This window comes from Acinonyx jubatus, chromosome E1 (assembly GCF_027475565.1).
Source record: "Acinonyx jubatus isolate Ajub_Pintada_27869175 chromosome E1, VMU_Ajub_asm_v1.0, whole genome shotgun sequence".
Lineage (NCBI taxonomy): Eukaryota > Metazoa > Chordata > Mammalia > Carnivora > Felidae > Acinonyx > Acinonyx jubatus.
The window spans coordinates 18,830,499-18,843,686 of record NC_069397.1 but is presented as its reverse complement, the minus strand read 5'-3'; the positions used below and the strand labels follow the sequence as shown (position 1 = coordinate 18,843,686).

At 35.6% G+C, this 13,188-nt stretch overlaps 1 protein-coding gene across 11 annotated transcripts in view; it reads right to left on the bottom strand.

The window, feature by feature from the left end:
• NF1 (neurofibromin 1) overlaps positions 1–13,188 on the bottom strand; it is a 246,875-nt gene that overhangs the window by 152,156 nt on the left and 81,531 nt on the right. For 7 of the 11 annotated variants that reach the window (XM_027034457.2, XM_027034452.2, XM_027034451.2 and 4 more), the window contains exons 11-14: positions 12,940–13,014; positions 11,107–11,136; positions 7,624–7,755; positions 778–912 (exon numbers count right to left, since the gene is read on the bottom strand). In XM_027034457.2, the coding sequence (XP_026890258.1) occupies positions 778–912; positions 7,624–7,755; positions 11,107–11,136; positions 12,940–13,014 (372 nt within the window). Of the gene's footprint in view, positions 1–777; positions 913–7,623; positions 7,756–11,106; positions 11,137–12,926; positions 13,015–13,188 lie in introns of those variants that run through there. The other 4 variants (XM_027034453.2, XM_027034458.2, XM_027034460.2 and 1 more) reach the window with 2 other exon arrangements.

Here is a 13,188-nt window from a genome sequence, read left to right as displayed (position 1 = left end):
AAAAATTAAGTGCTAACCATACCCATTCCCATCTCCTTCTCCTTCCAATACAGTATTTCCAGGCAAAGCCAGTGATAATAGGTTGATGACAGGAAGAAAGGGAAATAAAAAAACCTAAAGGGTTTGGCAATAGCAACTGGATACTTAAAAACCAACTATGACCACGAGAAAGCACTTGGATTTATGGTTGCTTCATTACCTCCACCACCACCCCAGCATAATGTCTAAATAATACAAACCTGGTAACAGAGTAAAGAAAGAAGATCTCACAAAAACATGCTAGTTTAATGACAAGGAAAACCGAGGAAAAGGGTAAGAAATCTGATCTAATTATACTGGTATCAGAGAAATGTAACTTCTAAGTTAGTTTTCTTTTTTTTATTTTATTTTTTTATTTAAAAAAAATTTTTTTTTTTCAACGTTTATTTATTTTTGGGACAGAGAGAGACAGAGCATGAACGGGCGCGGGGCAGAGAGAGAGGGAGACACAGAATCGGAAACAGGCTCCTGGCTCTGAGCCATCAGCCCAGAGCCCGACGCGGGGCTCGAACTCACGGACCGCGAGATCATGACCTGGCTGAAGTCGGACGCTTAACCGACTGCGCCACCCAGGCGCCCCGAAGTTAGTTTTCTTAAAGGTGTCTTAGGTTTCAAGCATGAGCAGAAAGGGTCAGTGAGTGTTATTTAGCTAATAATGATCTCCAAGGTCTTGGCATTTCACTTAAACCAAATTAAGTTATTGTAGTAATTTCAAGACCTCTCGTATAAAATACTTACACAAAGCAAGAGCTTTGGATCCGCATGAATGAGTTTCACCATGGACAGGAGAAGATACTTATAGCTTCTTGTCTCCAGGTCTGTAGGTTTTTCTTTAAATTTAAGGCTTGTTACTTTTTCTTTAAATGTAAGACTCTACAAATAAAAACAAAAACATGTCATCACCTTGTAAGAATCAGATATCAGGTTAACGAAGATAGCTATCTAACTTTTTAAAAATAAATCTATTATTAAAAAGCTTTGAAAAAGCAGACATTTTATACCACAGATGTATGTGTGGTAAGAGTAGAAACATCTGAGTAAGTATAAGGTTAATATTATTAAGCTTAAAAAACAAATGAAAATTGGGACAGTGCCTGGGTGGCTCAGTTGGTTAAGTGACCAACTCTTGATTTCAGCTCAGGTCATGATCCCAGCCAGGGTTGTAGGATCGAGCCCCACATTGCGCTCTGCGCTGAGCAAGAAGCCTGCTAAGGATTTTCTCTCTTTTCCTCTCTCGCCCTCTGGAAGGATTCTCTCTTGCTCTCTCGCCCTCTGTCCCTCTCCCCCATGCTCTCTCACTCTCTCTCTCTCTATTAAAATAAAATTTCTGAGAACAAACTGAGGGTTTATGGGGGGGGGTAAGAGAGAGGGGAAAGTGGGTGATGGGCATTGAGGGGGGCACTTGGGATGAGCATTGGGTGTTGTATGGAAACCAATTTGTCAATAAATTATATTTTAAAAATAAAAATAAAATAAAATTCAATTTAAATAAAAAACAAATGGAAACTATTTTTGTAACATTCATATTATTCTTATATAATGTATTTAATAAAGTTTAAATGAAAATTCCTTAAAATACTAAACACTTTAATATCAAGTTGACTCCTATGTAGAAGAACAATTTTCCAAACTGTAGACACATTAGGGATAAAATACTTAGTCTATAGCTCTCACAAATACATACTTTGAGCAATTCATTTAACATTTATCCCACACAAATATACACAAATATTTCAGACAATCTATGACATTAATTTAACTAAGATGCATCATTAATGTACCACAAGAAATGAAAAACCACTGTCAACTCTAAGACACCAAATAAGATGTGTTCCCAATTTCAGAGATGTTAAAAACTAAAGCGCTTCTTAGAACTGATGAAATATGCTATATAGTCGGTCTCTGTACTTAATAGTTTAATGGTAAATTCTGCTTTTTCCTTCAATGGCATTCCATCTCTCTTGAGTTACTAAATGCATGTATTTTGCCTGAAGAACATTGATAAAACAAAGAAAGAAGGCTTTGACAAAGATAAATCATGAAAAACGTGCTTCAATTACAGAGATACTGCGGTAGATGCTGTGCTGATATCATAATTATGCCTGTTACTCAATGAAAAATCCAACAATTATATTCTGGATACAAAACCACCTCTTTCTATTGTTATAAATCATTTCCCCCTTTTCTTTAAAAGGACATAAAATATCTAGTTTTGACACATATGCCTTTATTTATTAATACTTTTAGTTTAAAAACGTCTAGTTTTAGGTGTATAACATAGTGATTTAATATTTATATACATTACAAAATGGTCACCACAGTAAGTCTAGTTACCATCTGCCACCATAGAAAGTGGTTACAATATTATTGATTATATTCCTTATGCTGTGTATTCCAGCAAGTCTTATTTATTTTATAACTGAAAGTATCTCTTAATCCCCTTCACTTGTTTCGTTGATCACTCCACTGCCCTCCCATCTGCCAACCATCAGTTTGTTCTCTGTACCTATCAGTCTGTTTTGTTTTTTAGATTCCACATACAACTAAAATCATGTGATATTTGTCTTTCTCTGACTTATTTCACTTAGCATAATACCCCCAGGTTCATCCATGTTGTTGCAAATGGCAAGATTTCATTCTTTTTTTATGGCTGAATAATATTCCAGAGTGTGTGTGTGTGTGTGTGTGTGTGTGTGTGTACACACAACTACATCTTCTTACCCACTCATCTATCAATGGACACTTAGGTTGCTTCCATATCTTGCTATGGCAAATAATGTTACTACGAACATAGCAGTGCATGTCTTTTCAAATCAGTGTTTTGCTTTCTTCACAAATAAATACCTAGGAGTGGAGATACTGGACTGTATAATATCTCTATTTTTAATTTTCTGAAAAACCTCCATACCATTTTCCATAGGCTGAACCAATTTACATCGTGACCAACAATGAACAAGGGTTCCCTTTTCTCCACATCCTTGCCAATACCTGTCATTTCTTGTCTTTTTTCTAATCAGTCTGACTAGTGTGAGGTGATATGTCATTGTGGTTCTGATTTGCACTTCCTTGATGTTTAGTGACGTTGAGCATGTTTTCATATGCCTGTTGGGTGCCTGTATGGCTTCTTAGGAAAAATCGCAAATATACAGATAACAGGATATTCAGCAGCTATGAACACATAATAAAAATGTCCAAGTAAATAGGCTGTCCTTCAAAGGTAAAAAGCAGAGATGCACATCTGTAACACACAGCCACAATTCTCCACGTCTAAGTGTAAGACGCATTTGTTAGTATGCCTGAGGACACTGAAGGGTTCTGGTCCTCAAAGGGGAAGAACTACTACCTAACATCCACATCAATGCTCAAGAATATCAATATAGAAAGGAAATAGCAAAACGCAGAAATACTGTTTGCTTGCATATTTATATTCCCACAGCAAATATCTTACCAAATGCATTTAATCAATTCTGTTTTTACCATTTGTTCCCATTAAACTTTATTCTTTCATTCTAAGTCATGCTAACACCTTAGATCAAGGTGATCAACTCTCATGGAACAAATATTTACTAAGATGTAACTAAGTGCAACTGTTCTTCCCTGACACAAAACCAAGTGCACAGGAACACAGATCAGAGAACAATTAACAGATTTAATAATTTTCTTTTACTCAGTAATCATTTTCTAACAGTAAATAATAGTTTATGTCATTTCTTCATCTCAGGAATCAGCATATAAATTTTGTTCCAGCACTGACTTGAAAAGGTTAAATAAAGTTTTCAATTCAAATACCTTTTAATTAATGGACATTAGGGGGTTCTATAAAAGGCGGAACAGCATGCTAAAGAAGAAATACATTTTTAACCAGAAATGTAAAAAAAAAAAAAAAAAAATTATCCATCCATTAATTTATTGACCTTCCATCCTGCAGATATTAGTAAGAATCCAACATAATACACACACTTTGGCCAAAGAAGAGAAGCAGTCGCGCCCAGGAATAAATTCATTAATCAGAATATGTAGCTGTCTATTAAGGGCCCAAACCATTTGTTACCTTATTTAAGACTATGACTAAATTATAGGCATGTAAGAGCATATCTCCTTTAGAAGCAAAATGTGCAGTAATTACACATATTTGTGAAAACTCATACAGCTATCATTAATAGGCTACCCGAGTTTCAAAACAGTAAACGATTAGTGCTAAGAAAAATATTTCAAACTTTTAAAAATATTACCAAAGTATAAAATGGAGAAGCTATGGCCCATTGTGTATATGTTAAGGCTAAAGAGTTTAAGTGATGAAGAGCTCAATCTAAGAAAACAATGTAATCTTAGACTATATTATTAGTAGAAACACGGTATGCAGACACAGCAGGTTAATGGCATTCTTCAATTATACCACATCTGCAACACTAAAAGCGGATCTTCATATGTCATTTTAATTGGGAAAAAAAAATGTTAGCTTGAGTCCTTTCCAGAAGAGAAGCAGAAGAGGAGAGGTTTAAAAGCAAATCAGGAAAGAAATTACTTCACTCATTCAACACATATGCACTAAATGCCTACTACGTGCCAGATAGCGTTCTGGGGGGGCCAGGAACCCAGTGCTGGACAAGCCAGATGGAGCTCCTGCTTTGATCAAACTAATGCACTAATGAGGTAAGACAGCTAAAGAACTGGACAGGCATTGGAAAGAATGTCAGTTATTCACTAATCATGACTATCTGTCATTCACTAAACATTTTATGTGCCTCAGTTTCCTCAGCGGTAAAAACAGATCAAACAGCACGTGTGTGCATGTGCACGCGCGCGCGCGCACACACACATACACACAAGCTTTTAAAGAAAGCTGAAATAATTAAACCCTTCCCAATTCTAAAATCATATTTAAAAAAAGAAACCTTAGCAGTTCAAGATAACTTTACTGAAATATCTGCAGTGCTGTCCTATGGAAGAAGCAGACACAACATCTGGGGCAATGCAAATGAGGACAACGCACTGAACATATCATGTTAACACAGTGGTTTTCAACTGGGGGCAGTTTTGTCTCCCGAGGGATAACTGGAAATGTCTGGAGACATTTTTGCTTTTCAAGACCAGCAGCCAGCAGGGTGGTGTTACTGGCATGTAGTGGTAGAGGCTAGAAATGCTGCTAAACATTCTACAGAACACAGGATAGTCCCCTACAACCGTCTCCTACAACATTTAAAAATACCAACAGTGCCAAGGTTGAGAAACTCTGATGTCACACATTTAAACCATTTATTACAAATTTCCTATGTTTCGGGCTTGAGGGCCACCTGTGGTGAGCTCTTTATTAGAAGTGCTCAAGCAAGAGCTACAAGACTGGCATCTCTGTGAGGGTAAGTGCCTTGTCTTTTTAGCTCATCACGCTTCCCTGGTGTTAACACTATGCCCGGCAGCTTATGGGAGAGCTCAGAATTTCCACATTTACTGTCTGACTGTTCACGGCACCAGGTTTAAAAGGGAAAAGATTCACCTTAAAGATCATCTCAATAGTAAAATTTTATTATTCTAAAAAATTATTTCAGTTTAAATTTGTTAATTAATTTTCCCGGTAAGAATATCAGGCAGAAAACCCTCCTTCGGCCACTATGTATAATTTCATACACACATATAGTACATATTCATACACATACATACACACAAAATTTCATATATAATTATATGAAAGTAAACAGCTTAAGAATGATTTCACAAATCAAATGTATACTGACACCTTCAGAGAATAATAGGAAATAAAAACTCAATTCTTATCATAGGTGTCCTTGGACCAAAAGAAGTCTAGCTGTGGTTTTCATGAACTTTCAGTACTACAGTATGTTGCTCCTGGAATCAGTTAATAAGTAAGGCTAAGATGTAAAATAACTTCTAAACGTAGGGAACATTTTCAGACTACCAGCCAAATTTTGTCTTTGTTCAAAGGACTAATTTCGTTTCACTTTCTTTCAGTCCTCATGCACAGGAAGTGAAACTGCAGATGGCTGGTAAAGTGGATACTGAAGTTAAAGTGGAAGTGACTATTAACTTTCTACCAGTTTCTACTATTAAAGGCCATTAATTTTCTGCCCGAAGAATTAGAAACTTTAAAAAGTCAAAGTTCTATTTACTATAGGATATCTAGAACGAATTAATTGTTAAACAATTATTTTAAGTCATTTTCCAAGACAACTTGTAAAACGATGTCTAGTTATTTAACATTTAAGTAACTATTATTTGTGTTTACTTCCAATTAACTTAGAGCGAAATTTTCAATTTTTTAAAAAACTAAGTACTTGGCATCACAAAAAGTCAACTAAAAATAGTTTGTGTTTTATTTATTTTATTGAATAAAACATAATTTCCATGTTCTTTGGCTATAATTTTTTAGACTAAATAATCCTAAAGTATTCAGTATAGCAAACATCTCTATTTGAACATCTGAGATAAATAATCCTCAGAAACAACTACTGACAACTGGATAAGAGTGAACTACAATTGTATTGAACCAAAATATTTCATTGACTAAGGAAACTTGGGAAAAGAGGAGAAAGCTATTTAAATTATGAGTGTGAAATGGCTAACTTACCAGAAAAAATTTTTTACCAATTTTTACCAAAAAATGTTTTACCAATAGGTAAAAACAGGCTACGTTTTCATTTGAAATGACATGATGGGACTATAACAGTAACTATACACAGAAAAGTCAAAGAAACCAAGGACTTTTCTGAGGTAGTTACGATGGATCATACTTACAGCCACAGAAGCCCACTGCCATGCAAAACAGTGACTGGTTGGCATCTGATCATGTGAGCGACAGCAGCCAATAAGAATAGAAAATAAGAAGCAGAAGACAAAGCACCACCAATCAATGTCAAGAGTTGCCATGTAGAATACTCTTGCTATACATAAATACCAAGAAATGACTTCTATGATCCTGTAACTGTCTGTTTCAATTGGTTCCATACGAGTTTTAAAATTCCATTTAAGAATACTAATCTGTTAGAATACCTCATTTGAAAAGACTCTTTTTACTAAGTTTAAACATGAACTTCAGTATCAAAGTGCCTATCATTTGCTGAATGATAGCACATTTGCTGAAATATGAAATATTTTATTTTAGATAAAAATGTTTCATTTTATTTCTAATTTCCTATGTGCCGTGTCCAGCATCCAGTGGGCAAAAACGGTGTAGAAACATTCACTCTAACCCAGGAGTCAGCTTCCCTACTCATCCCCAAAGATGAAGAGCAAACCAAAATATTTTGATTCGTAAGGAAAAGTTACAGCAAAAAGCAAGTAAGGGGAAAAAAAAAAAAGGAGAACGAAAGAAAAAGAAATTAAGATTTTTAACAGCATTTTGTGGGAAAATTTCTCTAAGAAAAACAAGTTCGACTCACTGAAATCGTGAAAAACAAACACCATTAGCTAGCATTGCAACAATAATGCAGGATGCAACATACCACGACACTTACAGAAAAGGAAGGACTCATTTGATTTTCTAAAATAATCAAAAAAACAGGAATAGGATAGAGACACTGAAAACGCAATAGGAAGAAGGGGGAATTCAAAATTCACGATTCCTCTTACCGGTGCCATTCGTATTGCTGGGTGTGCTCCACAACCCTGCACTGCTTTATGAAGCGTTTCACCAAACATGTTTCGAAGCTCGACTGAGTGACAATATACAGCATCGATCTTAGGCCACCAATCCAACGCAGACTAGAGAAAAACAGAGACCATAAGAGAAGAAAAGTATAAATTTGCATGAGTTACATGCTCTGGTTAACACTGTAGTCTTAGGTTTTAGCCTTCCGTGAAAAATTTTCTAGGACCATGCAAACACACACCATGATTTCCAAAGTCTTCAAATAAGATCTTTAATTCAAACACCGAACCATACATGTATTTTAAAATATAATAATGAACATGAGACAAACTGCCACTTCATGTGCATGGGCATATGAGACTATCGTTTCTCACTGATAAGCCAATGAATCTGAAAAACAAAGAGTCTTTAGAAAGCTAATTCTGTAGCCAATCTTTTTCTTTTTTTTTTTAAGTTTAACTTTTACACATTTCAGAAACATATGCATTTATAGTATATATTCTCCCACATAAGAATGCTATTATCAAAGTTTTAAGAAAGATTAGTGGTTCAACACGATGTTGAAGGACGATGCGGCAAACCATCACTTATATGCCTACAAACAACAGTGATTGGTACAACATAAAATCAGTAAATGAGATAAAGCTATTAGTAAACCTATAACCTTAAATTGATATGCAATGATGGTGTAACACATGAAAAGACTAATGATTACCACAAGGACAAACTGCTCATAGCTAAATATTGTTTAGATGTAATTATTTTATGTAAATATCTGTCAGTTTTGCCCATTTAGCTCTGATTCTAGTTTCTAGTGACTATTTTATTTGAATAGTGCCTAATGTAACTTTAAAGTTAATTACTATATTATGGGGGTGCCTGGGTGGCTCAGTCAGTTAAGCATCTGACTCTTGACTGCAGCTCAGGTCATGATCTCACAGGTTCGTGAGTTTGAGCCCCACATCCAGCTCCTTGTACTGACAGCGTGAAGCCTGCTTGGGATTATCTCTCCTCCCCCACCCTCTCTGCCCCTCCTGTGCATGCCCTCTCTCTCAAATAAACAAAAAAAAAAAATTACTGTATTACTAAAATGAATAAAACTATAAAGTCTATTGGTCAAGACAAAAATGAATGTTCACTATATATGGAGATTATGCAAGCCATACGGGACCACTTAACACATAGGTTATTACACAGGCATCCATCCAGTTTATGACACTCCCACTGCAGAGGAAACACGTGAGAGAATGACTGAATTAACACAGGCAGAGGATTTAAGAGCTTCATATCCTAATCCCAGGTTCCTTCTCACTCAAAACTAAGCTCGTTAAATTCTCAACTTTTAATTTCTTCACCCATAATCGTCAGAGTATTTTAGGCAGCAGCATCAAGTTATATCACTTTAACCTAAAACTATGGGTTACAAAACTCTATTTACTGGGTAGTAAATTATACAATCAACTTACGACACACAACTTGAACACTGAACTCTACTTAGGAAGGGACCCCAAAGCTGTGAGGGAAGAAATACTACTCTCTTTGGAAAGTACGGTTGATACTGCTATTCCCTCAACCCTCACTCTACATAAGCTCATTCCTACCTAACAAATGATCAAATTTTAGTTTGGTTATATAATGGATTCTTTAAACTCTGGTCAATTCAGTCATTTGACTTGCCCAAGCAATCAATACAGCTTGATCTCCATTCATTTACTAATTTACACAGCTTGTATTAATCGGCTTAAAGAGACAAAGGCTGAATAATCACAAAATGCAATGAGATAAAGGTCCTACTAACTCTCCTGACCCCATAATATCCTGTCAGAAACTAACTAAAGAGAAATGCATCCCATATAACACCTGATCCAAACTACTACATTACTTTAATAGCTGTTGAAATTGTACCATGGTACCAGGTGCATCTTATAAAATAATGTGATTTTAACTTATGATTTAGTGATTTTCATAATATAAAAATTTATTCATTTTAATATAAAAGTTAAAAGATACACTTTCAAATTAAATACGCACTAAAAACTAGACATCATGTGGTTGGTAAAAATTATAGTGTTTTACACAGTTACTAAATGTGTCCGTTCTGAAACTAGTCAACAAAAGTAGACATTCTTTTTTTTTTTTTTCTCGAAAACACTACGTTTATTGCCAAACAAATGGCAATACTTTTACAAGTACATAGTATGAGCAAACTATGACAATTCTTCAAGAGATTGCTTAAATAAATTTTCAAATGTGTTGGAGAGAACAACTTATCCAGCCTCTTGGTAGGAAGAGGTCCTGTCATTCTCGGCACGGGAGCGACCCATAAGGAAACTACAACAAACTGCCATAAGGGACAAAACAGAGTGAATACCAAGTACCATACTAGCCACAGCATGTTCCGCTGATGGCTAAGATATCTGGGTCAGATATGTGTATTACTATTTCTTTAGTTTCCCAATTATAACAACATACCTAACTTAACCCAAAGGAAGCCAGTAAGGATTAAGTACGTAACACAGATCTTATAACTGTAATTCATCTCTTACAGCATGCCATAATAAAAAAGTGACCGTACTAGAAGTACCATATTTGAAGCTGACAAATGTTTACAGTATGACAAAATTCAAATAGTGAACAGGCTTGCAGATTTCTTAAGAAGAAACAGTAGAATATCTTAGACCTAAACACTGTACTTGTGAACGGAGTATGAGTATGTTTCACAGAAGGAAAAAAAAAAAAAAACAACTGCAAACCATTACCACTCCTACGTAACCCTCAAAAACGTATCAGTAAAACTTTGATCTTACTCGAGAATGTGATAATAAGAAACAAAATCTGTGAATTTGGCTAAAGAACCATGGAAGGCAGGAAATTATGAGGTGTATTGAACCAAGAATCATTGAAAAGGAAATTTTATACTATGAATAAATTTAAGATCAGGAGTCCAAATAGCTCAGAAAAACTTCATGTGATTTCAAGACAAAGTTATTTCCATAACTGTCTTCAGTGAGACTCTGTAATAGTCAATTCCATAAATTTGCATATTTACTTTATAAATAGTCCTTGTCAGTCAGAAAGTACTTCAGATTCAGTATCTAGTAGCCTCAAACCACAGGAAGGAGAAAAAACAAAAACAAAAACACCAACCCTACCAAGAAAACAATTTATCAAACAACCTATAATAAGATAAAGTACCCACTGTCTAAAGTATACCTTTAAAAGATACTTTATAGACTCAAATTTATGCTTTTGGCAGGTTACTCGTTAAAGGTCGAGTTAGTCGATACGGGTTTTTCATTTCGTACAGACGTGACCTCCGATACAGACACACCGCGCCCTCACACATGCAGTACCCAGCGGAGCACAGAAGGACGCACGACCACTTCACCGTGTACATGGAGGCATGCACGAAGTACCACTCCAGGCATGCTTTAAACCCACAAAGGAGCAGCCCAGCCACTTACAGCAGTGCCAAGTCCATGCTTGAAAGTGCTCTATGTATTCGATTGTAGACAAAAATATTTCACAATTAAAGTAACTAGCCACAAAGAATCAAAAAAGTATACACTTGGGTTTATTAAATCAAGTTGTAAGCATTTATGTAAAACCATCCACTCTAACAAATGGAGTGTGTTTAGTATTATAAGTCAAAGGAGCAAAATAATAATATTTTAATTCTGAATTACACATAAACCTGAGGGGGGGAAGTCATCTCTTTTTTTCTTAAATGACCCTGAAAGTAAACATTAAGGATACAATGTCTTGCTCATTACCCTGGCAAAAGTAAAGTAAAAATTTTGTAAGTTTTTAATACAAACATACCTTATCTGCGATCAGATTCATTAAAGTTTCCCTTCGGGGATAAATAGCATTTTACGTTATTTACGCCTATCATTTAATCCAATGATACTCAAGTGAGGAACATATCATTCCCTCAAGGCGTTTCAGTCGCCCACAATGTCTGGGGGTGGGAGGAGGGAAGAGGCCCAACGGTATTTAGTGAAATGAGGATGAGGGATACTAGGTGTCTGGCCACGCACAAGATAGTCCTGCACAGCAAGGAATTGCCCTGCCCAGAATGCTAGCGCCCATGGAGAAAATGAAATGTGTCACTAGTCAGCTCTATTGACAGCTATTCTTGCCCTGCAGGGATGGATGAAAGAAAAGAAAGTGGGCAGAGTTTCATTTAGCTCAACGCATCCAAGGCAAATAAGTGTGGGGAGGTACTCTTAATTCATCAGCGATACACTCTTAAAGTGGAATTTGCCTATAAAGAGGACAAATATACCTAAGTTATCAGTGATTAACGTTCTTTTTGAGGGAGAAAAAATGTGGCCAATTTACACATAACTATGAATATCCATAAATGGATTAAAGTAGAGCTATGGTAAATAACACTTGAGAACCTTCAAAATATTATTTTCATGATCAGAAAAACAGCATTTTTTAACTTCATGGTCCAAATCTGATAAGGTTTCATCATCCTTCTACTTAATGTACCCACATCAGAGTCCCAAGTTTCACAAGTGTCTCTTAATGAACTTGCTTATTTTGTCTGATATGCTTTTGTATCATGTCAATACCTCTATTTAAGTGTGTTAGTATTTCACGTATTTAAGGAAGACTAAAAAGTACAATCAAATATGATCTCACCATTCTAAATGTACCATACTGGCCTACAACATATTGTTAGTTACTGCTTTTAACTTAAATGGTAAGGTGACAAGTCAGAACATATCAAATGCTGGGGAAAGGCTAGAAATATTAAAATAATATGGAAAGAGTTTGGGGATGTGGGGCACCTGGGGGGCTCAGTCGGTTGAGCGTCAAGCTCTTGGTTGTGGCTCAGGTCATGATCTCATGGTTCGTGGGTTGGGGCCCAGCATTGGGTTCTGCGCTGGCAGGGCGGAGCCTGCTTGGGATTCTCTCCCAGCTCTCTCTCTGCCCCACCCCCCAACACAACTAAGGAAATAAATAAACTTAAAAGAGTCTGGGGATGAAAATGTTCAATTATATTCTCAGTGGCACTGTTCTCAAGGGCTTTTGATGCAAATAAAGTATTTCAGGTTTAATCTTTCCAAAGGATCCTATTAACTCCACCTTCCTCAATAAAGGAAGGCCAAATTGAATATGAAACTAAATATGAAAAATACAAATGTGTATCAATTACTAGATATAATCACCTGTGAGAGATATATCTAAGTTCAAAACCTTTTGTAAACCAAGAATGTCTTTCTTGTAAAGAAATAAAGGAAGAAAAAAATTTTAAGTAATTTAGCAATACCTTTTGGACTTACATTGGTGATGATTCGATGGAGTGAATTTACCAGCACATAGTGAAATGTAGAAGGGGAATTCTGAGCCAGGCAGATCTACAGGGGAAAGAAAAAAAAATCATATATTATTTCTAAGAGAAAAATATCCTGTAGCACAAATGAGAATAAAAGAAACAAAGTTTTTAAAAAACAGAATAAATTCTTAAGGTCTTAAAATTAATATTAATGTATAATATTGAGAAATACCAATTCATCTTCATAGTCTTTTCA